Source organism: Thermobia domestica, chromosome 1, assembly GCF_964235325.1.
Source record: "Thermobia domestica chromosome 1, izTheDome1.hap1.1, whole genome shotgun sequence".
In the NCBI taxonomy this organism is placed as follows: Eukaryota; Metazoa; Arthropoda; class Insecta; order Zygentoma; family Lepismatidae; genus Thermobia; species Thermobia domestica.
Window position 1 is genome coordinate 234,563,333 of NC_137454.1, and position 27,977 is coordinate 234,591,309.

Sequence of the window (27,977 nt, forward strand, 5' to 3'; positions counted from 1 at the left end):
AAGCTTTATTTGAAAAGAAGCAAAAGAATAGTTCTACTGAAAAAAATTTCAAAACGAGTATTACTGAAAACATCTCGTTTTTTATTATTTTTTTAAAAACGCTTCAACAGAGTTTTTTTTACAACTACAACAAAGATAAAGCGTACATGCAGAAGTCTATGCCGCCATTAATTCTTTCTTCCTTTAGTTTTATTTTTTATTGTTTTACTACAGCTACTAAATTTCTTTTAATTCCCCATTCCCCATTAGATTGTATCTGGGTCTCTGGTTCTTTCATTAAACACTTCGAATTTCATCACTAATTTTACATTTTATAAAATCCTGCAATGTCTATCCACAAAATAAGCGAAAAAGAAGGTCTAATGAATTGCACGTAGAAACCATAGTTTAATGGTCTGTTTAGAAGATATTAGGGACGATACAGAGACCGAGACTAGCCTTGAAATTTCGAGTTGAGACTAATATCGAGACAAAACTCGACATATCGAGAATTATGACTCGAGAGGAAACCGAGATCGAGACAGACGCTTGTAGTTCTAGACTAGACTGAGTCCAGTCTTAAAAGTCTTGGTCTCCTCTCGAATATTGGTCCAAAAATACTGAAATTATTTTTACTTAAAATTTGTGCATTGCTAATTACATCTAAAATAGTGGAGCAACTATCCTTGGATGGCCGCAATCATAGGTGTATACACCGGAGAAACAGGAGTCAAATGCCATCTCTGATCACGTGGTATTTCAGAAGTTTTTCAAACACCACACAATTTTGCGTTAGTATTCGATATATTTTATTCTTTCTCCAATGATTCTAATTACTCAAAGAGCAAGTTGTCAGGTATTTTGAAATGTAATTTGCACAGCAGCGTTGCCTTATGCAGTTCATAAGAGCACGTGCCTTTTCTTTCTTTTATTTTCTTTGCCGTAACATTGCAGTCCCTTGCTTTCCCCCTTACGTATATGCATTCCAGCGTCACACCACGTTCACCAAAGCACTGCGAGCGTGACTGGCTTCCCTGTGTGTAGCATAGAAGGCCAAATGTGAGCAGCAGAGGAGAGAAATTGCGCTTTCCCGACGTTCAAGACAAGATTTGAACGTACAGCGTAAGCTGTTGTTGACTATTTTTGTGAATTAATATGACGCCTTAAACAGTATCAAAAGAATAAACTTTTGCAATTGAAAATAGAATAATGTAGTAGTAAATAACTCATTTTCTCAATCAGTAATCTGTATTTTTGTCTCAATTTCTTATAATGAAAGTAAACTAATGGAACTAACAAAATTTCGGTTTTCCGAGGTAGTACGGAAAGGAATGGGAAGTTTAGAACTCTTTCCCACCGACTGTTAACGCAGAATAAAACTATTTGTTCAAGTTGTTTTGAAATCTTTTTTCATTTAATACACACAATCTCTGGTTTTTCTTTCGGTTACGGTTTTCCTGTCTAAATAAACTGAATATTTGTAAGAAAAGCGAATAGCTGATGAAATCACACTGTTCTTTGTAACATTGCTACAATGACAAGAGCTTACCATTGATACAAAAAAACATGTGAAAATCATAATGAATATTGATGTGTCCACTTCAGAATCTTAAAGTTGCCTTATTACATTAAAGAATATAAAAACATTTAAAGAAATGCCATAATTCAGAATCATCTCAATGCATTAGCTATAGTGTCAATAGAGAAAAATGGTAAAAAGTTAGACTTTTTGAAACTAGAAGAGTTATTGACAAATTGGCTGTCCCGAGGAACACTAGAATTGATTTGATATACAAATGAAATAGACCATTTGTTATGAATGGGTACTTTTTTATTATATTTAAGATATTTGGTTCCCTTCATTGATTTTATCGTTTTGTTTATTTAGAATACTGAAAGAATTATAGGATTAGAATTTTCTAACGGCTGTGAACTACCGAAAAATTGTCATGAGACTATCACTGAATTTGTAAAGCAAACACAAGTAAAATTTCAACCTTCCAACATTATTTTTTTTTTTCACATTTCAGTAATTATCTGGAGAAAGATGTGTTTAAGATTTATTGTTCTTTTTACTACAACTAATGGTGTAAGTAAGGGTACCAACTTTACTTTGAAACTAAGTGTAGGGAGCACGATGACTCAGTGGTAGAGCGTTTACCTCTGGTGTCCCTGGTTCGATCCCCGGCAAAGCAAATTTGTGGTGGACAACATCGTGTCCGTGGGTTTTCTCGGGTATTCCTGTTTCTTCCCACATTCTCATTCTACCAATGTATTTCTAAAAAAAAATGTTTCTACTAAGTCGTAAAAGCGCTACGAACATTCTGTTCCTTTATCTTTACGGGAAGGGTAGTTTGAAACGCAATCCTAACATTTGTAGTGAATTTAGGGATTCTGTGATAGGGGTCCTATTACTCTTTTTAAATACAATAATGTAATCGTCACCATATAACCAAGGGAAACTTGTGACCTTAAACATACTTAGTTTTTTCTTAGTTTCTCTAAATTTTCAATACAAATTTTAAAAAACGCCATATGCATAAATTTTGAGGGTATATGTTTCCTAGCAGCCCTGTTTCGCAACTGGGGCTGGTAATGTCTCATAATGCCTATATACTTTTACTGCATCTGGATGCTTAGTGACATTGTAAGATGAAATAGTGCTAGCTGTATACTTTTGAAAAGTTACTTTTGTTGACCTTTAGCAGTTTTGATATGTTCAGTAAATTAAGTCGCAATTGTCAATATATCACAATAGCGTCCCAGTGTAGCTCCTCTTATTTTTAATTCTGCTCTTCCTCAGGCAAAATTTTCTAAAAGAAAGTCCGGATAATGCACGCACATGTAGCCGAGTACTTAGTAAGCAGTGGTTTTGTGCACGTGAATATCAATTATGGTTCCTGATTAGGGTATAGAATGATCAATGTTAATTCATCAATTAGGAATTTACTTTAATTTAAAGGCAGCGAACAATTGGGCTAGAAAGTCAGAAATAACATCGATAGGAGCCAAAGTGTTGACTTGAGTTGAGTTGATTTTGAGTTTAACGTCCCGTTCAGCAGCGAGGCTATAGGAGACGTGGACCTACTGATTAACGTGGAATCCGAACCACATGAGCTCCCGTCGGGAATCGAACCCGGGCCTCCCACGCCATAGGCAAAGTGTTAACGTCTGGTCATTTACCTAAAATATATGTGGTGGCCATATGCAATCATGGAGTGTTAATAGTGGTGTGCGCAAGGATGGGTTTCAGGGTTTAAGCCCTAACAAGCAAATGGAAGGTTAGTTCATAAGTAAACATTACATGTAGGAAGATGGATGAACACACAACCACCATAAAGATAAAGAGAGATAGAGATAGAGAGAGATAAAGATAAAGCAGAGAAAAAAAGAAGAAAATAATTGTCGTTACAAAAGTATTTCTCTTAATTGCAACTGTATACAATAGTACATTTGAAACTATGTGCATTCCATGGCATCAGGAGTTTCTCCAAGAATCCACAAGTTGGCAGAGACTCTAAGATGTGACATGTACGTGTTCCTGCTCTGTACTATTGTGTACCGTTGCAATTAACAGTAAAACACGCTTAAAACGACAAAATCTTTGTCGTCTTTTTTCTCGTGCTATATCTTTATGGTAGTGTGTATGTTCATCCATCTCCCTATATGTAATGTTTACATATGAACTAACCTTCCATTTGCATATTTCAGAATTTTTTTATTCTTTACCATTTTTGAGAAAAGAAATAGTTGCCATGACTTTTGCAATGACCCTCGTATATATATATATATATATATATATATATATATATATATATATATATATATATATATATATATATATATATATATATATATATCCAAGACAATATATAGTTATTCCAGAAATCAAGTTGATTCTCAAAGAATATGAGATTAAATGTTTGAATTCTCTCCCCTCCACAGCTTGATGAAATTATGTACGCCACTAAGTGTAAAAATCTAGGGAGTTTAGTGTTTAGCAAAATATAATCTGGAAACGCGTTGGATGTTTATGCTGGACTTTCTTAACCACAATTGGTTTTGACAATACCGACCACTATACAAGTATCATTTAAAAATACCTGTTAGTTTATATTCAACTGTCGTCAAGATAATTTTCCTTCCAGTTTAGTAACTTGACTACGATGGGAAGAAAGAGTAAAATTTAGTCTAACCGACATGGCGCATGCGCACACCATAACTACAGCTAAACATAAACTAGTTTTTGTTTGATATCTGTGAAAATGAAAGAAAACCAAACCAACCATGTGGTCGAGCGAACAGGTTCCGCGGTGGATCGGATCATCTTCACTTCATACCAAAGGAATGGACAAGAATCCGGTCTTCTCACTTTGGTCTGAATATTGTATGTGTGAGTGTGTTGTTCTTTGTTGTTACGTCAGTTTGGCTTTTGAGGAGGCCAGTGGGTAAAGAATTGAGGCCAAAAACTACATATCATCACTCCTTGAATTCACCAAAAACCTGCCTTTCAATGCATGTTGATGTGCCACTTTTTATACAATATTCCCTTTGCAAATCAATGTTTGTCTTTTTTTCCCCATTTGATTGTTGAGATCCCATTGTTTCCTTATACTTGGAAGAAAAATAAGTGTTTTGCTACCGCAAACAGGCGCGTGACAGTAATTTTACCTTTTAGTGCATTATAGTGAATTGACGACGTAATGGTATTCTTCAGTTTCTCTCCTAGCTCCTGCGGGTATCAAATATTCTGCTGCTGTCTACGGTATTTGGGACAAGAGTGTCTTTTGGGGAATTTCATGGTCTGTCCCTACTTTCCTTTCTGATAGTTTATGTTTTCACTAATGTGTAAATTATATTTACGTTGTGATTTGGCATTTCCGCTCCAATTCTATGCCACCTGAAGTCAGTGGGTTTTCAACTTATATATTTAATTATTTATTTACACAGATTTCACACGTGCAAAATTCCTTCAGTTGTCGTGTATCTTTTCATATTTTTTTCCCTTTATTGGTATTATTTGTTAGTGATTACGTCTGATTTTATCTTTACATCTTTATAGGCCTATACAATGAATCCAGGCTTACGAACATAATCCGTTTCGCAATGGTATTTGTGAGCCAAAATTATTTTTCCCATTGAAATTAGCAAAATACAATTAATCCGTTCTCGTCACAGAAGCATGTTCTTTTATTTCCCACTTTGGAGTGGTAAAAACAGAAAAAAATGTATAGTTTTGAAATTTAACACAGTTGTACAGAGTATCTTAAGCGAAACACTGAAATCTCCCGAGGTACGGAGTCGGCGAACGGTGGAAGGGGATTTAAAGGTACATTTTTCAAGTTTCTTTTAAATATCTTTAGAAAAAAAAGAACTATGGTTGTAACAAAAAGCATTTCAAGTACAAAATTAAACTACATTAAATTGTGGGAGCACGGTAGGTCAGTGGTAGAGCACTTACCTGTGGTGCGTGGGATCCTAGTTCGATCCCCGGCTAAGTAATTTTGTGGTGGACAACATCGTGCCTGTGGGTTTTCTCGAGGTACTCTCGTTTCCTCCCACTTTATCATTTCACCAATTCTTCCATTATCAATCACGTACTTTAATCTTCGTCTCCCTTAGCCTAAAAGGATATAATCGTGAGACGTTAAACTCAAAAGATTTGAAAGATTTCTCTACATTAAATTGTCTACGAAAATAAGAAAATAATGCTACAAAAAGAGTCCTATACATTTTTTTTTCATATGATGAATAGAATAGTTTAGAAGATTAAGGGGATAAAAATCAAATTGAAATTAAAACTGTTCCGGCAACCTTCAGCGAAAACTTCATCTCTATACAACAATATACAAAGACAATACATACTAACGTACGGGTATGGTCGAAGTACCTGCGCGGCCGCAGGTCACTTTTCTACGAGCCGCGTGCTTATAGCATTTCACATCTTGTGTAGTTCTCACAACACTCCGAGCATGGACAGAGGTAGCCTGTGTGTCAAGTATTCATGTGTTATACTAATATTAGTAATTACTTAGTGTACGACAAGTGTTTATTATGTGACGATGATACTTTGGGTAATAAGTGTGATGTAAGTGAAAACGGGATAGAGTGGTTAATAAAGGCAAGTATTGCAAGAAAGGATAGGAAGTACGAAAAGTTTAGAAGGAAGGAAAAGGATATTCTTCTAGCAGGGATTAATACACAAGACCTCAACCAATCGGAAGAGACCTGGAAGTACATGTTTTAGAGCAAGTCATCAACGTCGTGTTCTATCCCCCTGCAGTTTTCTTCCATTGTCGTACATTTTGTAGCTGATAATAATGTTAGAATAACACACCAACACCTAGCACACAAACTACGTCTACACATGCTCGAAATGTTTAGGAGAATAAGCAAGATGCAGAATGCTACGCACAAGCGACTCGTACAAAAGCGAACAGCGCCCGCACTGACACCCCATGCGTTGCTTGAGTACGAAATTGTGTATAGGCTTTGTATATTGTTATATAAGCTTGAGGGTTCCCTCCCCCCTGAAAGTTACATGAACACTTTCGGTTAGAATAGGATCTTTTCTTAAATATTTATTTTTTGTCCTCTGAATTGTAATTTACTAAACAAATAGTAAAAAATAGTATGAGGACTATCTTCTAATGTACTAATTCTACGAAATAATGTATAGAACTATTTTCGTAGGAAATTTAAATTCCGGAGACTTGTCGTTTAGGGCACATCCCTTACAACTGTGGCAAATTTTAAAACCACGCGATTTATTGTTTCTACACTGTAAAATAAAATAATAAAATAAAATAAAGATTTAAACACTTTTAGAACAGAGTTTGAGAGGAAAATTGATCAAATACTGTTTAAAAAGTGTGCTTTGCGTATGCAAAAAGACATTAATTCTCAAAAACAATGTATAGTGTCACATACTGTATTTAAAACACTTTTTCTCGGCAATCGCTTTGAAACCATAATGATGACATAAAGGAATCACATCTGGGACATACCTCAAAAACAGTTTCTAAAATGGGTGAATATGTGCAATCCGGGATGTTCAATGAGTGTCGGTAAAGTGTAAAGTGATCCAACTGTGTCTAAAAGTTGTTTCTAAGTGTATACTGTTTGACACATAAACAATATTGATGCATTTTGAACACTTTTAAGGCACTTTCTGTAAACATTTTGTTCACTAATAGAACAGTTGAGGATACATTTTGACATGTTAAACACAGTTCAAAAGTAGTTTCTAAAAATGTCTAAAATGTGTTCAAACATTTTTTTTTTTACAGTGTAAGCAGAGTTTTTGACCCTCTTTGATTGAATTATATAAAGTGAAAACAACAATATCCTTTTCAAAGACAAATAAATAAATAACACTAAATAAAACAAAATAGTAGCCCTAAGAAAACTTAAAAAAGTGCCAAAAAGAACAAAGAGTAGTTTTTGAACACAGCACTCTGGAAAATAATGTTTACGCCAAACGTGCTAAAGGACTTCTCGGCACATGAAATTGTGGGTATAAGCAGGTGAGTGTGTTCGCACCCCAGAAGAAAATTATTCATAAAATTTGTTCGTAAACTAATTTGTTCACGAGCCGACGATCCACTGTAAATAATTTTATTCATTTAAAGAGACTAAATAGCATTATATCTTTCAATGGAATTGAATATTTATTTGTTGTTCATTTTTGATATATAGGGATTGCATTAACGACAGAAATACAGAAGAAATTCTCGTTCTGTTAAAAAAAAAAAAAAGTATGGAAATATTGGATGATCAAGAAATGATTATCCCTACTGTAAAATGAAAAAGATGGATTTTAATGGTTTTTTTTTTTCTTCTTTAGTGGTATCAAGCTGTGGCGTAGGTAGGGAGCTTCCGGCTCAAGCTCCTCCTTAGTACAGTGATATCGAAAATGAATTCTGCTTACATGCTGTATATTCAATTTGTAATCCCCAATGTTACTATGCTTTCCTTTTATAATTTACCCGCTTTTCACTCCCCTCCCCCTAAAAAAGCTAGCATTACATAATCATGTTTAAAAATATTACTTCCAGCTCTAGTGAACTACACATAAGATTTCAGCAAATTTCAGTTACCTATAAACGATAATGTTCAATTTTTCAATCTCCTTCTCGTTAGCGTGTGTGTGATACCTAGTTCTTTTCCCCGTGAGAGCACTAAAATTGTCTGGAGCTAACCGAGCACCGTGAGACGTTTGGGGAGCTACCATATTATGAGATATTGAACTCTAGTCTGGAAAGCCAGAAATAATAGCACCTTTAGGATGATGCACTGACTACGCACCACTTATGCTAGTTGATTTTGCGTGTTCTGGTCCGCCATAGCACTTGATTGGCTGTAGCGACTGTGAGTTAAGTAAATACTTCTGCCTCTTCTTTATCTGTCTCTTCTCTAATTCACCTCATATCTATATTGTGGAAGAAAGAGATTATCTCCATGTTCTCTATGTCTGTGTACTGAAATAAAATACTGAACCTCGTGCTGTAAGAGCCCATGATATATGCCTATGCAAAATTGAATAGGGAGCACGGTGGCTAAATGGTAGACGGTGACAATAGTCGAGTGGTCTTGAACGTTTGGCTTTGGGACATCGAGCGAAAAATCAACAAGAACTAGTTTAACCTTGGGAGTATATTTTCTTCGAAGTTTTCTAAAAACGCCTATTGTAATTTAGTTAATATTTCATAAATAAGCATTTTAGTAATAACTACAACACAACATAACTTGATTTAATTTAATAAATGGAAAGCAGAAAGTGTAGTGCAGTGGTCCGTATCTTTTAATGCATTTCTCTTTAAATATGTGTTTTAAATAAGTTTCTCAGATGTTATTAATTAAATAATGTTAAGTAGTAAAGAGTCTTATGCTTATTTCATCTAATGTAATTTATCTCTATTTTAAGCCACTCAAATAGTAAGAGTAGTATTAGAAGACCCCATATTTACCTTGCCCAAATTAAGGATAAAACACTTTATTGATATTTGAGATGAAAGAAATTTTGGCCAAAAGAAGACAAAAAAAAAAAAAAAAAGCAAAAGGTTGATAAAGAAAATTAAGAGTTCCATTATGCTACTAACATACGGTACCAAATTACTTAAACAAACTTCAGTAAATATAATTTCATTATAGGAAATCTCTGAGGAGTCTTACATAACAGGAGTGTCAGTTTTTGTCTGGGTTATTAAATGTTTTTGAAATACCTATTATTATTATTATTATTTATTATTATTATTATTATTATTATTATTATTATTATTATTATTATTATTATTATTATTATTATTATTATTATTATTATTATCAAATTTGCACTAACCGAGACACTTGTCTCCGTATGGTGAATCTTAATAATCTTATTCAACATTCTACGTTATGCACTACGACAGGCAAATGAAATGAAATCTTTGAGTTTTACATTCCACGGTTATGCCGGTGAGGCTAAAGGAGACGGTGATGATGAGTAATGAATGAAATGATGGAATGAAGAAAGTGGGAGGAAACGGGAGAACCCTGAGGAAACCCACGCACACGGTGTTTGTCCACCACAAAGTTCACTTGACGGGGGCTGGGATTGAACCCGGGACCCCAAGCACCAGAGGTGATCGCTCTACCACTGAGCCACCGCGGTCCCCAGCACTACGACAGGGACATGAACACAGAAACGTCAAGGATATTTAAGGGTGCTCATGCTCTTCAGTGGGATTCGAACCGAAACCGAACATCCGACACCATTAAGCTATTACCATCGGGTAACCAACCATTAGGGCCTGCATTCTTAATTGTTTGCTAATAGCTAGGTTTTTGTTAAACATAACACCGCTTCAACTGCGTTGTTTTTTTTAATAGATCATGCGAAAATTCATTTCTAACCTACTTAAAAAAGGAGCTTCTTACTTTGACGTGTACATGTATACGTATGTGATAATGTTCGCGATTATTTCGAGAACTGTTGATAATATTTCGATGCGGTTTTCATTAATCGAATAAGCTATTCACAATGAAGGTTATTATGTATAAAATATCTGCAAAATAGATAATTAATCTATAATATTAATGTATTATAGATTAAGATTGGATCATTAATGTATTATATAAAAATAAAAGGTGGTAATATTTCTGGTAATATTTCGAACTGTTGGTAATATTTCGATGCGGTTTTCATTAATCGAATAAGCTATATTCACAATGAAGGTTAATATGCATAAAATATCTGCAAAATAGATAATTAATCTATATTAATGTATTATAGATTAAGATTGGATCATTAATGTATTATATAAAAATAAAAAGGATCTTATTTGTCATAGTGTCACGGGAAAACCCTTTAATATCAATTTATGGATGTAGTGTGACTTATGAGTTACCTCGAACTGAGTTCGTATCATATTACTTTGATTAATGTGTGTATCGTAAGGGAATGCGTGTTGTAATTGAGATTCTTGCGATCCTTTCAAGTTAGGAAGATGAAACTTGATATATAAACTCCTGCCCTAACAGCACAATTACATAGCAGGCATATGCCTATCATGTTCCCTCAGTTACATGGGAATGTGTCCACTATGGATCGCAAGTGATAGTCACAGTCTATATCCGCCCCTAGGCACATATCTGACATGTACCTGGAGAACGTGCCTAGTATTTTGTGTAGGTATGTTCCTCATACCGTAAGCATCAATGAACTACAAAATTACTACCCCATAATATGTTAAATCGCCTATATGCGTAATATGTTTACATTAAGGTGAGGTCTAAACAACACTTTAAACAAGTAAAAAAAAAAAAATGTAGGGCTACGCTAGGGTTGACGCGAACCACCAATCATTGGATTACTTAGGGATGCGCACGAGACAAGATTTGTGGCTGTCTCGTCTCGAAAATGTGCTGTAAAAGTGATGCCTCGACTCGAAAAATGTATATTTTTCTACTGGAAGAGCCGTGTCTCGACTCGAATTTTGTCAGGAAAATCCTGTCTCGACTCGTCTCGTGCGCATCCCTAGGATTACTAGCCGCGTGCTCTTTCGACTTTTCCACAAAGGCAATGAAGGGAACATCGCTTGTAAAGGGATAAATTCTTGAGGTATTTTGCATTCGGCTAATCAGAGTACTCCACATATATTCGACTATAACCATTTGGGATCAGATAAAATCTGCTCGCCATGTAATTTTATAACACATTGACGAGTATCTATTTACTTTATTTCATGGTTCTTCCATATTCACTTTCAAATGATCGGCGACAGTTGCCATCTAATAAAGTTGATGCGTTTATTGCTTCTAGTACACAATCGCTTAGAAAAAGAAGCAACAAATGCATTAAATGTGGGAGATGAATTTAGAACACCTAAACGGCGAATGCCTAGCACACCTTGTGCTGTTAGGGTATGTGAGACAATATGTACCTAAAACCATATTGCCACGTTAAATGGATCTTGTAGCTGTCATAAAAAAAATCTTGAAACCCTACCATATTTCATCATGTACACATATTCTTGAAAGGGTCATAAAACATTTTTTCCATTTTGCAAGAAGTTAAACGATGCGCAACTTTCTGAGACGTCTTGCTTGCTGCCTGTTATCACCCTCCCGCTAACATAAAAGAAAAACCAGTTTCGCCGCTTCCGAAACAACGGATTCTTTTGGACAGGGAGGGGAAGTGCGCCAAAATACACGTTTTTAATGAGGAGATTCACTGTTTGTCCACTAGAGTGCAGTGCTGCATATGTGGAGAAACCTTTCTTGCTTTCAAGAAGTTGTAACATGTAAAGAGTAAATAGAAAGATCGGGTTGCACGTTTTTTTTTAATGATAGCTACAAGATTCATTTAACGTGGTAATGTGGCTTTAAGGACGTACCTAGAACATGACAGATATATGTCCCAAGTGACGACAAAAAACAAATGACTGTTAGAGTGCGAAACTGAGCCAAGTATATAAATGCTATATTTGTGGTACATAGTTGCAAATATCAATTAGATGTAACAAGTACCTAAAACTGTAGGTAGCTGAAGTATATACTTAGCACATGAATATCATATGTGTCAAGTGTCGGGTACCTAAAGAGTAGCTGGGACACCTAAATGGCACATGCCTAGCACATCTTGTGCTGCTAGGGTCACTAAAAATAGAGGACCGTGTCGCAACGTTTCAGAGAATTCCCGTTCTAAGGGTAGGAGGGGTTTGGTATTTTGGGAAACAGTTGACTCGTTCAAAATGAATTTTGGAACATACTATAATTAATACCTATCTCAAGCTGGAATTTTATCATGTCACTTTGATTAAAGAGTGTATCCTAAAGGGGGTATGGGATTCAATTTTTTTTTTTTTTTTAAGAATAAAGTATATAATGGGTGTTTATCGTTACACCTTCACTGAAAAACGTATCCGAAGGTAGTTCAAATATTTCCTCTAAACCTGATCTCCCCGTTTGAAGAACGGGAATTTCAACTGGTTAATTGTATAAAAAGAAATCAAGTAATTCCTGCAACACCTAATGAAACATATCCTAAAATATGCAGCAACCAAATAATCAACCAAGTAAGGTGGGTTGCATGTAACCAAGGGATCAAACATTTTTATCATCCTAAAATTGTTTTCGATTTTAGTACGTACTTATTTCTAAGAGATCAGCTCACTCCTTTGTAATAAATTATATACTAATAAAAAGAAACGTGAAACCTTTATGTCGATGGACAATCTGATCTCCTTCCCTGGCAAACTCTGAAGTGACTCTACCAAGCAAGAGAAAAAATTATAATATTTAGTATAAAGAACATATTTTTTAAAAAAAAACTGTTGTAATAAAATTCATTTTGCTGTATCGCCAGACTTCACGAAAATCGAAAATAGTACCAAAATATACTACATTAGGTTGGATTAGGTAAGCTTTAAAACGAACACGTGTATGTGCTGCATTAGATTAGATTAGAGTAAGTTAGGTTGGTTAGGTTACATTAGGTTAGGCTAGGTTGAGTTAGAAATCACCATGCTGGTTTATTTTTGGCACGCCACATTTTGGAAGATTTACAAGTAAAATTCAATACTTTGCATGAAAAGACATATTTATAAAGAAGAAATTCCTGCAGTCGATAGAATTAAATATAAATTAATACACCTGTATTGTAGGTTTACAAATGTAGGGTTAGTAGTGTAAAATCAATACAAGTGACGATTAAAACAAGGGAGTGTATATGAAAGGTGATTGTATAAAATACTATTTTCCAACGGCTGTGTATTTCTGTGCAGAAGCTGTATTTTATGTTTACAAGTGGAGCGCAACTAGTATGAACCATGACAAATGCTATTGAAACTCGTATCATTCTCAAAACTCACTTGTTTTCACTACCCTCGATTATGCGTATACCGCTGTCTTTGGCGTACCTGTTCTCTTCAAACGCACCTCCTCGCTCCGGCTCGAGTGCCCCAACTTCGCCCTGCCCTGACTCGGTTAGATAACAATCGTGTTTTTTGCACTGTAGTTCTTATGTCATATATCCGGATGCCATATTTATAAGCAATTCGTAAAAGAATTGTAATTTTTCAACAATTACTTCTGATGGCCCCCTTGAATTTTATCTATGCCAAGTGAGTTATTTTCAAATCATTTAGGAGACAATAAGAAGAAAATTAGTGAAAGAATTATAATTTTTCAACAATTATCTCAAGTGGTGTGTCAAATGTAAACCTGCACGAAAGTTACTTACCTTCAAAACAGAGGTGTTCAATTCACCCAGTAAATTTCCTAAAGTTGGTCCCTGATACAAGTTAAGCCATGGATAAAAAATATCTGAAAAGTAGGGGAACACATGACGTTATCTATCTTTGCCCACTGTAATTTTGTAGGAAGTGGGTGGACACCATATATATTTTATGGAAGTGAGGGGACGACATCCCTCCGCGTTTCCCCTCACTTTTACCCCTGAGTTAACCCTAATAAAATCGTGTAAGGTTGAATCGTTTATAAATGTGCAAGAAGATTTAATTAAATAGTAAATTTACACAATTTCGCTAGAGTTTTAGTTAAGTGTGAGTAAGAGTTCATAATATGAACTGTTGTTACACTACTGAGCAGGTGTAAAAGTGGATCTGAAAAGGTAGGGAGACGCATGACGTCACACCGTTCCCCGTGCCTATCTTTGCCCTTGTAATTTTTAGGAAGTGGAATGACCTCATATATATTTTCTGGAAGTAGGAGAACGGCGTCCTTCCACGTTCCCCTTCACGCTTACCCCTGCTACTGAGAATTAAACTCTGGAGTGCAATTCCGAAGATGAGTTTGCTAATCATATAGCCACAAGAAAGCTCTAAAATATACATAAAATTCTGTAAGTTTAGAGGGGACCGAATTTACTGAACTTCTATGAGTGTTTCCCGCTTTAAACTTACTCTACATGCCTTGACAATTTGCTGAAAACCATAGTAATTCTGACTCTTAGACTAGTACAAGCAAGAGAAATTCATGTTTATGTAGCCTACTTCTTTATAAATTTTCAAAGTTTATTTTTCGAAATTTTCCTGTTTTCTATTTGTATTTTATAACGATTTATTTGAGTTGCAAGTGTAACACTTACGTATTTACCTGCAGCTTCGCATGCATTCCTTCTCACCAAAATTTCAGAGGTAAATTCATTTAAAATGCAGTTCAAGAACACTCATTCGTTCCCTAAATGCTTAAAAGAAAAAAAAGTTGTATACACGCATAAGGTGTTACTAAATTTCGTAATCATAAAATTATTTTTTTAAAAAAAGTATTGTAGGTTTTCCTTCATAATAATTTTTAATCATATGAACGTCACATTGAAAACCTACTGCGGAGCTCTCTCGCCGTTGAAACAATTAGTCACTCCTTTCGTCGCAAGAAGCAGAAAAATATCTCACCCTTCGAGTCCCCCCTTCCTTCCTTCATTCCCTCTTCCATACAGTGCACAATTAACACTGAATTAATAGGCTGGCTTCACAAAATTTCTTTCATTCAAATTATAGTATTTTCGTTCGCTGCAAGGCCATAGGAAACTAAAGACTTCATAGTCAGGGCAGGAAAAATGTGTGATTACCTTACGTAAGCCCAGGCATTTAAAGATCTGTTGTACCATGAGGGAACGCTAAAAAGAACGAAGACAAAACACGTGAATAAAGAGTAACATCAGGCATTGTGACTTAATGTATCAGGGTTTCAGACTACATATTGTCAAGGAACGTTAAATTTAGATATAAATTTCTATTGTAAATTCATTTATTTGGCTATCTAAAGTTAAAAATGAAAAGTAAATTATAATTTAAAATTGGCTTGCATTTCAGAAGTAAAAAATAATGCAGACAAACTAGTTACCAAATAAGATTACATTATGTTTATGTTTGTTTTGTTTATGTATAAAGTAACAATACAGACACGAGTCTGCACGTGTCATCACAATGTCAACAAACATTGATAAAAAAAAACTGTAAAACTTTATAAATTTCTGTAAACACTAACACATTCTAAAAGTTGGGCAAAATTGTAAAAACCGCAAACGTAAACTGTTTGAAAATTTGATCACTAAAAAACAATGTAAAAACTATGGTTTCAGCAAAAAAATGTAATAACATCAAAATTTAGTAAAAAAAAAAAACATCATCATCGTCTGGAGGACAACATAAAAAGGTTATGTCAAAAAGAATCAAAATCAATTCATAACAATCAGTCTATAAAAATCAGTTTCTAAAGATCAATCAATAAAATTAAATCAGTTCCTAAAAGTCAGCTGTAAAAAATCAACAGCAAGTCTTTAACGGTGGAAATCCTTCCACTGTAAATCAACGCAAACACTAAACTCAAAATCCATAAGTTCAACTACATCAACTTCAAGTATGTGGTATTACATCTCAAGTTGCTCTCAGTTAAGTAAATAGCCAACGGTCTATCATATGTGAAGGGTAAGGGGAAAAAACAAGGAATGTCACAAAACTGCATTTTCGAGAAAACGGCGTTTTAATATTGAAAACCGCGTGCAAAGAATAGGATTTTAAAATCTTTTGTCACTTTTTACATGAACATTTCTACATCTACGGATGCATGGCATAGACAGTCAAATAGTGCCAAGAGTCACCAACAGATAGGACAAAGCACTCGAAAAAGCACATACATGGACATTCCTTGTTTTTTCCCCGTACCCTTCATGTAATCTAACAATTAACTAACTTATTCTCAAACATACATTCTACACTTAAATCATCAATTCTTAACAATAAATAATTTAATAGCATGTATACAAAATCTAATCTATAATATAATCTCTCACATGTTAATTCTGTAATTCCTATCTATTCCAAATAATAAACAAAAGCAACCTTATTCGTGTCCTTAAAGCATTCTACATCCCAACAAAACACAACACGAACACTGGGTTAAAAATATTAAAATTAAAATTTGTGTTGATTCGTTCCTCATTCGTAATCAGGAACATACGTCTATAATTGTGTGCTTTTTAATATATTTTTCTTCCAATTAATTGGAAAGACACGTGACTTTGTGACTACATTACAGAGTTGCCTTGAATTATACAATTGTACAATTTACTCATTTCTAAGTAGATCAAAATGGTAATACATTACTTGTGAGTTCCATAAGAAATTCACACACACACACATTTTTAAAGTTTTGGAACTAATCTGAAAATCTGCAAGTTAATTATTTAACTCAATGAATAGGTATACAGACCTCTAACGTAAGGATAATGCCTCTCGTTTTTGTTTTCCTGCCTGTTAAGCAATCGTTAATGTACTAAAGAAAACAAATAACATTTTCAGTTACATTTAAAATAGGTATTACACTTATAAACATACGTGCTGAGTTCTGCAATTTTTCAATGCTTTCATTTACCATGTCATTTTATTCGTAATTATATACTTAAAGTCATTCATTACTACAAGACATTTGTCTAAGCACCACGGCAAAATATGATGACTTTGAATAGCACGTTCACACAATTAAGAGACTGTAATACTTCTTTTTATGTCTTTCTTTTTATGCTTTTCTATCTAATTCTTCCGTGAGTGTTATACCAGTAACTTATATAAATTGCAACATATTTCACAAACCTTCAACCAAGACACAAATATTTCCTTCCTGTTCAATGAATTCATACAAAAATAAATTACAGTATTTGCATTCTTCCTCGACATCTTAAAGAAAGAAAAGAAAATCACAAAAGAATAGTGTCACGTGGGTGTGAGAAAAATAATTCCATTTTTTTGTGTCCGTGTGTGTGTGTTTGTGTGTGTGTTGCTTAAAGGAATAACAACTTCCTCTCTTAATTTGATTAAATCACACACATATATATAAAGGGAAGAATCAAACATTAAGGTAGATATTCCTGAACCAGTGACGACGCCAGCTTTAATTTATGGGAAAACGGAGAGGCAGAGAAAATTTGGGGGCCAGTTCAGGCCGGTAGCCAGCCCCAAAATGTAGAGAGGCGGTAGAAGTTCGAGGGGGCCGATCCAACCATGTTATAGTTCATTTGGAAGCATACCGTGAAAATTTTAGGGGGAGGCAATAAGAATTTATGAGGCGGCCCCCTAGACCTCCCTGGTTACAGGCCTGGGCCAGTATATCTTTTATATGTGGAAAAGGATACTTTTGGTATTACTCGACCTACATAAACAATACCACGTGTCGCGTATAATATCCTTTACACCATCTGGCATCGTCACTGTCTTGCGCGTGAAGTACAAATATGAATTGTAGTAATTTCTAAGTATGATTACTCTAAAATTCCACGCAATCACCACTGTAGTCAAGACATTTATTGCAGTGGAAGAACAAGTCGTTCTTGCTGGCTACAAAACAATTCTTGCTTCAAATTTGTGAGGGAGGTAACGGTTGCATGTTGCACTGCTTCAAGTGTGTCAAAACATTGTCCACGGAGGTGTTTCGTCAGGGGCCTTGGTAGTCAGAGTGGGCAAGCTCATCAGGACTGTACGAAAGCTGTTGGGGAATCTTGCAGTTGAAATCCTTAGTGTGTGCTCGGACATGATTGTCGTGCAATAACACCACTCTGTTACAATGTTCCTTGGCATTTCTGGTGTTCTTAAACCTGTTTATAGTTTGATAGTGCCTATCAAAGAATTTCAGTATTCTGATACGTAAATCCTACATATAAATGATATAGGCCTATCTTGTGAAATGATATAAACATAAGAAATATAATAGTTGGTTGATTTGAAGTTTAATGTTCACTTTCAGGTCCGAGCTTTTATATGATGTACACTCATGCCCAAAATTATTGTCTCATGTCTATAAATATGTTGTTCTAGGAATATAATTTGATAACGAATTCGCCCGGTATTTTTTATAATGTTAGTATGTGTATAATCGGCAAAGACATGTATATGGCAAATTTCATTTCAAAAGAACAGTAAATAAGAACAATAAAACGAAAATAAAATTTTCTTGTCCATTTAGCAACATTTTATTTTACTCACTCTAATTTTCGTATTTATAATTATTTTCCTATGAAATTTACCAGTAGTATCAGTATTAAGAGTACCTTGCAGAATCATTATCAAATTATATTCTTAGAAGAAGATAGTTATAGATATGCGACAATAATTTTGGACATGAGTGTACATCTACAGCTTAACGTGAGATCCGAATCGCATGAGATCCCACCGGGAAACGAACCCAAATCTCCCCCTCCGAAGACGTATATGCATACCACATAATCATGAAGAAACTTGATAATTAATGATTCACATTTCGCTTCATTTCGTATATCGTAGGTACATTACAATTTAATCAATCAATCTATAATTATGTAGCATATGAACGTATATAAACGCATATGAAATATTCTTTTCAACTATCAGTATTTAATTTCCAATTAGTGATGGTTTTGGTATGAATACAAATAAATAACGCAGCTCATGAAATGAAACAATCTCTTTAGCTTTGTGTTTCATGTCTATATGTTACGAGAAACGGTTAATTAATGAAAGTGTGTGTGTGTGTGTGGAGGGGGAATTGGACAAACACCGTGTGCATGGGTTTCTTCAAGGTACTCCCGTTTCCTCCCACTTTCTTTATTCCACCATTTCATTCATTTCCTATCATCACCATCTCATTTAGCCCACACACACATAACCCTGGGACGTAAAACTCAAAGGTTTCATTTCATTTCAATGTAATGAAAATGGGTGATAATGGTAGAATTAATGGAATTTGGTGTTCGGAAGAAGAACGGGAAGAACTGGGAAATTCCCGAGAAAACCTACTGCTATGATGGTGCTCCCAAATTTCATTAGCTGGATCGAACAAGGGATTCTTTGCTAGAGAACATCAAGATCTTCAGAAGCATTCATGTTAACTAAAGAAAAAGTTAGATATCACTAGCGTTAAACATAAAAGTTTACCCACTGTGAAAGCTTAAATTTCTAATTTAAAGATTCGTGAAAGTTACGTAATATTTTCATAACCTTTTATCAGTAATGATCTTATATTTATCTTCCCATAGCTTTGTTTCTTGATCATTAAATGTGAAAAAGGAATTAGGAGTGAAATCTTTCTGTTAACTTATGGCTGATGCCATAATATATATATATTTTTTATATGTGAACTCGTGCGTTAACATTCTTTTAATGTGTAATTACTTGTTTTACTCGACTTAATAACCTTATTAAGAACCATTATTCAGGTGAATAAAGATTATGTTCGCTTAAAACATCAAACACACAGATATAATTGGTGATACATTTTTTTTTTTTTTTACAAATAAAACATAAACCATGAGAAATTCTTCGTGAGAGCAGGCAAGCAATTAAACAATGTTTAAAATGTTGTTATGTTGTCATAATTTCTTTTCTACAAATTCAACACTTTTAATGTACTTATTAACTAAAAATATACACATTTGAACGCGAGACACAACATAATGTCTCGGGAATATTTCGTATGCACAACCATAGTCTGTCCTACGATTTTGAACAGGAGGCACACAAAGTTTCACATCCGAATTAGAGTCTATTTACTTGTCAGGGTTTTGAGAAAATCTGGTTTGAGATACCGAAATTTACAAAATTTTACATTTGTATGGTATTAAAAAAAAACTTCAGTTTTACTAATACGTATTAACTAAAAGTTAGAGATATAGTAGTGGATTTCTATTGTCAAGTGAACATCAAATGTACAACATTTCTAAATGCATGACATTCAAACATTTCGGATTACGCAAGTAATTATGTAATCAATATCAAGTCAACAAATGTACTCATTAATGGCTCTTGCTTCAGTCAAACAATGAATAGATATAGGAATTAAACTTAAGTTATTCTAATCTTTAGCATGACTGCAAGAATGAATAATATCAATCTAGCATAATGCAATTTATTTGCAGATAACATTAATAATATTAATATTACTACTGTTAATAATAAAAATAACATAAAACATTCACCCATGCCTGAACACTGACATATGCAATTAAATTTTTGTGATCTCAACACATATGAGTTAACAGCTTAGAACATGTAATAATAAGACAATTGAATCTTCCAAATATCAACGTTACAGTGAAAAAAACGTTGAGAAATTTCTGATTGTTCTTTGATTTTGAAATTAATTTTGCTTAAGGGAAACTTTATATATATATTTAAAATAATTCCTTCCAGTTTTTTTTTTAATTTTCTAATTTCCCTTTGTACTTGATTAATGCTGCTGACCAAAATCACGAAATACGATTTTGCAGATTAGTAAACATTTTAGATTGTTTATTAGATGATGTACTCTGTACACATATTTCAATATATCCAATATATTACTGTATTCCTTAGTAATGTTGAAGTTAGCTATTTTTTGGCTGCTAAGGGAAGAGAGGAAAGGATGGGAGAGAGGTTGATAGGTATTCCCTGAGGAAAGATTCTCAAATTTAACAGCACTATTAACGGAAATTTTTGCTACTACTAAAATGATATTACCTTGTAACTTCATTATTACGATCACATCAAATAATTAAGATTCACAGTGATAGTAAGACGCTGGAATTCTAAAAAGAGGCCCCTTCAGAAAGGGAGAAAAAAATTATATTGCTTATACCATTTCCTTCTCTTTCCCGTTTTCACGAGCTCCCTAGTGACTAAGAGGATAGCCTACGCACTTTTCGCGTAGGAGACCCGGGTTCGATTCCCGGTGGAAGCTCATGTGGTTCAGATTCCACGTTAATCACTAGGTCCAAGTTTCATCCAGCCTCGCTGTTGGAAAGGACGTTAAACTCAAAATCAACTCAACTCAACTCATTCCCATTTTCAATACTATCAAGTGATTTTCTCTAATCTTAAGCAGGGCTCGATTTATACGAAGAGGGGGTTGGATATATAGTTTTTCTTTTTCTGTAATTTTAATTTCCATAAAATATATCTGAGCCTGGGTAGATCTGTTGAAAATAACTAAAACATTTCTCCCTCGTGATATTTCATAAAATGTACACTAATGTTAACATGTAAAATGAATTTTAATTTTAATTTATTGCTATCTCGTTATTATGCAAAATCATCTTCAAGAATTTAAATTATGTACATTTTTCAGTGTCACGTGTTCTATCATAAAATAAGAGAGCAGAACAAATGGGTTTTAGTATTCAAATAACATGAAAGAATGCCGTAATATGCTTGCAGCGAATACTAAAATCAATCACTCATACTATCATTTTGTTAAATCGCCTTTTTTTTTCTTTTTTTTTTAGACTTCCAAACTATGTTATGCATAAGTATCGGAAATCATAGAACGGCTTTGTCCGTCCTTCTGGCTGTCGACAAGTATCAAAGCAAAAACGATAAGGGATATCGAGATGCGGCTTTCGCAATCGATTCAGCGTTCAAAGAGTAGGTTCCATCTCCTTAGTTAACTCTCTATTTAAACCAGGAGTTGTTCAAATTAGTCATTTCCGGTTTTAACGTTTATCACCATAAAACAAAAATGATAACAGATAGTGAGAAGCAGTTTGTTGTAAACGATTTAGCGTCTCAAGGCAACATACCATAACTATCCTGAATATTTTATCAAAGCCGAAAGCGGCTCAAATGTAATATTACTTCCAGTTTCAGTACTGATTTCCACAGAAGAAGAACAGTAAGAGATATCGGAAACGAGTACTCTGCAATCGATTCGTTGCCCACAAATTAGATTATATCTTCTTCATTAACCCACAATTCAAACAGGAAGTGGTTCCAATTAGCTATTTCTGGTTTCAACAGTATTTTCCATAGATAAACACGGTAAGAGATATCGAGCTGCGGTTTCTGCAATTGATTCAGCTTCTCAAGAATAGGTTCCGACTTCACAAGTCAACCTTTAATTCAAACCGAAAATAGTTCAAATTAACCGGAAGTAGTTAAGTGAAGAGGGTCATGGAAACATACCGTAACACTTTACCAAAAAAGGAAGTGGTTAAAATTTACTATTACTTCCAGTTTCCATACTGATTTCCGTAGAGTAAAAATGGTAAGAGATACAGAGATGCAGCTTTTTGGAATTGATTTAGCTTCCCAAGAGTAAGATTCTTTTCCTCCCTCAACCCTTTATTGAATACGGAAGTGGTTAAAATTAGCCATTTCCGGTTTCAACACCCATCGCCATAGAACAAAACAGTAAGGCATAGCGAGTAGTGGCTTTTCGAAATTGATTCAGCGTTCAAGGAAATGTATTGCAAGCAGTAGCTATAGATGTATTACTTGAAGTTTCAGCTTTCAATTCCCATTTTTTAAAAGTCTACTGTAGTTTCAGACTGTGAACCGAAACTCGCTTGTTTCATAATACAAGGATAAACTCAATTTTATAGTTTCGAAAATACAAACTAAAGGTTAAATAAAGGATTATTTAATTGTAATAGTCATCGGTTCTAGGTAAAGAGCATGATGTAATTTTGTAGATGAAGACGCCTAACCACAATTTGAATACACAACAAAAAATATGCTTCCAAATTTAGAAACGAAAAAAGTACTGCTATGTTTTCTAGGTGAAACCATTAGTGAGCATTGAAACAGGAGAAGAGGAAGAAAAAGGAAGGCAATTACCTAAACCAGTATGCTTTGTTGACATGTTTCTTTAGTGAAAGAATAATGAGAACTGTGTAATATTTCTCACTTTAATACTGAGTTTTCTCTTTATATTTTAACAATTAATTGTAAAATTATTTGGAAATGTTTAAGCTTGTTTTACTTTATCATACCACGCTCGTGTGTAGATGAATAGTTAACGTCCATCTTTCAGCAAGCGTAGCTCCGGAGTTAATTCCTATCAGAGGTATATAATGTTCAATATTGATCCAGAATTAAGTTGAATTAAGAAGAAGTAAACTACAGTTTAGAAACAAAAACTAAAAAAATTGCTTACATAAATGCATTTTTAGTACCTCTGTCTTTATTATTTTCTGGAACATTCATTTGATTGGTAACTATTTATCTGTTTTCTTTGAAATAGAATAAAATTTTAATATCGCGATCTTACTGAGTTCTTCTTCAAGCCCAATTGCCGTTCTTTGCACGGGGAGAATAGGCTTATGGGAAATATTTTAATTCCATTCCTCCTTAGAACATTTATTTCAACGAAAGTGTAATGATAAAAATATAGAAGATACTCTACTTTTTGGCGTGAATATTAAAAACCTACCCCCACAGAACACGTCTTTAATCAAACTGATATGTTTTTTTTTTTTTTTAAAAAAAACAGCTTGAAGGGTACCAACTATCTTCCAAAAATCACTTCAAACGGCTCAGACGTTTTCTCTACCCGGAAATCTGAATTCAACACACATCTAAGTCATCTTTGACATTTTATTTTTCACCTCACCCATTCTGCTCTCTGTAAATGGGGATGAACCTGAATTTAAGCGGTATTGGGGGCGTCACTACTCATTTCAGCAACCCCGAAAACTATTGATTCGACACTAATATCAGTCATTTTGAGTTATTTTTACATGACCCCTAGGGTGCTAATGGGGCCGAACTTGAACCGCCATCTAAAGTGTCATTCTTTTATCTAAGTGACCCCGAAAACTATGGATTTGACACTAATATCGGTCGTTTCTTATCACTTTTATGTCTTCCTCTCTTATTTCCCTAGGAGGGTTAAGAGAGTCTTGCTCCCACTTGGGGCTTAACTTGGACTTTAACGAAGTTTGAAATAATTTGTCTAGAGGATGAGACATAGCTGGGAATTCTAGTTGGGATTCTAACCGAAAATAGTTATCACTTTGTCACCACTTAACATTTAAGATTACAAGTTAAACATTTGAAGGAAAAAGTACTTCACTGCCTCTGGCAAGCACGTTTTTCTTGATGTTATCTTAGATTTGTTCTCCAGCCTGGATAGATGCGATTCGTTTTGAATGTCAAACAGCAGATTCATTCTTGTACTGAGAGGTATGTTAGACTTATCAGTGTTCAAAATTATCTGTGCTAGAGCAGAGGTTTATAAATCTCATAAATACACATAAATTGCGTAGGATATTTGGATATTTCCGTAGTAGAGTTAATATTTTAACAAAATTTAGTTTCTTTCTATTTACTTTATTTTTTTATGTCACTTTCACTATGTGGTAAGTGGTAAGAACTCTATACTCTGTTTCTTCTTATTACGTTTCTTTATCAAGTACTAAATGAAATATGTTAATGTAAATGCAAATAACAATATGCCATGCAATTGAAGTATATATAGGTAATTATTGCTTAAATGTTTTTGTTATTTTTAACAGGCATTACGTTTGCTGCTAGTGGTAGCAGCATATCAGCTAGCTCATGGGGAGCCTCCACCTGCAGCTGGACAGCATAGAAATCACAAGTATACAATTGCTGATGAAGGGAAACCAGTGAAGTTCCCTGGACCCTCTACAGCCGACGAGAAAGCGTCCACTTCTCCAACGGTTTGCTACTTTTATTATTACAATTTTAAGTATTTATTAAATAACACACTATTCATACTCAACACTATATATGGATAAACATATGTAACTTATCTATACATAACTTACATATGTATATACGAAATAGATCCCTGGCCGTTAGGAATAAACCTGCATTTCTCCATCTCGTTAAGCTGTATTCTTTTACATAGTTGTGTTCTTGTATGTTACAGTGTTCTTATATATAGTTCTTATGCGAAACTTTACTATCGCTGTTGTATTAACATGATTTAATTTTTGTCACATAAAGTCAAAGCAATTGTGCTTTACTTAACTTACATTTGTAGTATAAGTTAGTCATATGATTAATTTTTCATCCTTTGTTCGTATCATCACATTACTTATTAAAGAAGGTAACGATCCCATATGAAATCCGACTGCGAACTCTGTTCTCTTCCTCCCCTGCTTCCGTATTCTATTTCTCCGTGAAACCCAATAATTCCCTCATCTTGGCTCCGTATGTTTCCATTGAAATCTCTTTCTTGTGATAACTCTTTCTCCTTTTGCTATCACTAGCTCTTCTTCATTTACTAAGTCTTTAATTTTCATCCTTTTTTCGCCTCTTTTCACCATCTGAGGTGCATATGAGTTTATCACGTTAATTTCTACTGTTACATCTAACTTAATTTGTATCACTTTGTTACTTCTTCAGCAAATGTCTATGATGATTTCCTTAATTTCTCTAAAATGTATAATTCGTTCTACTTTTTCTTCTTGTTTACTTACTCAGTTGTTAAAAGTTTTGCATAAGTCTCCTTGTTCTCGTGTTCTCTTGCTCTCTCGCCTTGACATCTGATTTCTTACGTGCATATTATGTCTGAAGTCTTTCTTGCATATAATTCTTTTCCTCCCTTTCTCTTCCGGTAATACTTCTTACTTGTATCTTCATAAAATGAATCAAATTAAATCAAGTTTTATCCTCTTTTATCTTTAGAGGTAGTTTGATTAACATAATGATGAGTGTGAATTTACTATTTTGCTGATTTACTATTATTTTTTTTTTTTCCTGTATGCTTTCAAAATCCTCTGTAGTATAAGAATTTCGAATCCTGAATTTAGTATTAGGTGTTTCAACATCTCTATTGGAATATTTTAGACATAAAACGTATTTGGAGTTTGTTTTACAAATATCTGGTATATTAATTTACTACCTTATTTGTTGTCTTGTTTTGTCTTGTTATAATGTCTCCTTAGGTATAATACTACAACATGCATCACTTACAATTATTATATAGGCGGCAGAAAATCTTTCGCGGACATAATTTCCGTTTTATCAATATTGAAGCGTTATTTTTACTGACTGAAAGCTTTGGAAATAATATTTAAATTTTATTTTCTTTTTCAGTGGAAATCTATAGACTGTAACTTAATACCATATTACTTTATTCTGTTTGTTTACTTCAAGTAAAAGTAATACTAAGCTTATGTGGACAGAATAAATTACAATTGCAACTTTCCTAATTGAACCGTGGTAAATTCTGATCTCAAAGAATTTATAAGGTTATTCTATCAGGCATTATTATTGTTATTTATTCTAGATCGTTTTTAAAAGCAAATAAGGAATAGAGCGAAAATTAAATTCGGTAGATAATATTTAAAGTACATTATACTTAATTTTGTCTCATTGCTTGTCCAGCAGCAAGCGCACGCGCTCTGGATACATGAACTCCGGGCTTAATTTCCGGGGAGAGAGTATCGAACACACTACAATTCCACTTTCAAGTGTGTGTGTCTCATCCTATATAACCCTGCTGCTAATAAATCAATCAATCAACCAATGCTTAATCTGCCAGCTGTTTTGCTCTTCTAGTCTTCTATTTTGACACAATACATTTTACTTTAAAGTTATTTATTCACCGGTTTCCTTTTCTGGTTTTAAATGGGACTACTAACGTAGATAAAGGTCATACATTTTCTTATCAGTGAGCCACAAATTTATATTTCATTTGTCTGAAATTTTATTTATATGTATACTAATGTAATAAAATTCTAATTAATACATGAATATACTTGTAAGTGTGTGTGACTTTCTCTAAAAACTCGAAAACATGTCCTTATGAAATTCTCAGAATAGTTACCGTATTGGATTACCCTTAGTTATCATCATACTTAGATGTCAAGAGCTGACTAATAACGTAAAACGTGGAACAAGGTGTGTGAAAATTTAATAACAACTATTTTTGATTCTCTTTCATTATTTAATGCTTCTCATGAAATAGGGATGAATCTAGTTTTGGAGTGCAATAGAGCGATTCCGTTAGATCTGGTCTTTAAGAATTTCAGAGTAACTTTGATAAAGAGAAAATAATAATAATAATAATAATAATAATAATAATAATAATAATAATAATAATAATAATAATACCAGGGACTTTAAAGTTTTTACAAAAGATTTTCATGAAATATTTGAATTTATTATTTCTTGATTCCAGAAAAGGATTTAGCCACCTTTCAAATTTCAAATAAATCATTTAAAGGTGAGAGACAGGGCTACAGGATAAACAAACTCTGATAAATTCGAATTCTAGTTAACATTTATGTCTGAGGCAGAATCCAGAATTGTACAGGATGTCCAAAAAGTAACTGTGCAGTTGCGGTGTAGAGAAAATGTTGGAAAGTAATAGAAGTTTCTTATTAATTTTCCACGTATGATATTGTGAAATACACCGTTATGTACAGGCATGTGTTTAGGCCACAGAATAATATTCGCAACATTTTCTATAGAAAAATCTGCGCTGTTGTAGGTAATACTTCAAATTTCCAATTTTACTTACCTAACATGTCTAGTGCATAGGTATTTACCGTACATCTTGTATATGTTGTTAAGTATTTTCCATTAACCTTACTTGTTAATGAGCAACAAACCAACACTTTGTCGAGTATAATAGGTATCATATTCATTACTTCCTTTTTTAGGAGTAATAATTTGATTTTTTTTAAAAATTGTTCTCTTAATGATCAGTCTTATCCTGTGATATATATATATATATATATATATATATATATATATATATATATATATATATATATATATATATATATATATATA

The 27,977-nt window shown here is 33.8% G+C and overlaps 1 protein-coding gene across 1 annotated transcript in view; it reads left to right on the plus strand.

The window, feature by feature from the left end:
- Positions 1 to 27,977, plus strand: part of LOC145694665 (uncharacterized) — a 92,246-nt gene that overhangs the window by 57,025 nt on the left and 7,244 nt on the right. Inside the window, exon 2 of the mRNA XM_081771140.1 lies at positions 24,722 to 24,889. Within this exon, the coding sequence (XP_081627266.1) occupies positions 24,722 to 24,889 (168 nt within the window). The remainder of the gene's footprint in view (positions 1 to 24,721; positions 24,890 to 27,977) is intronic.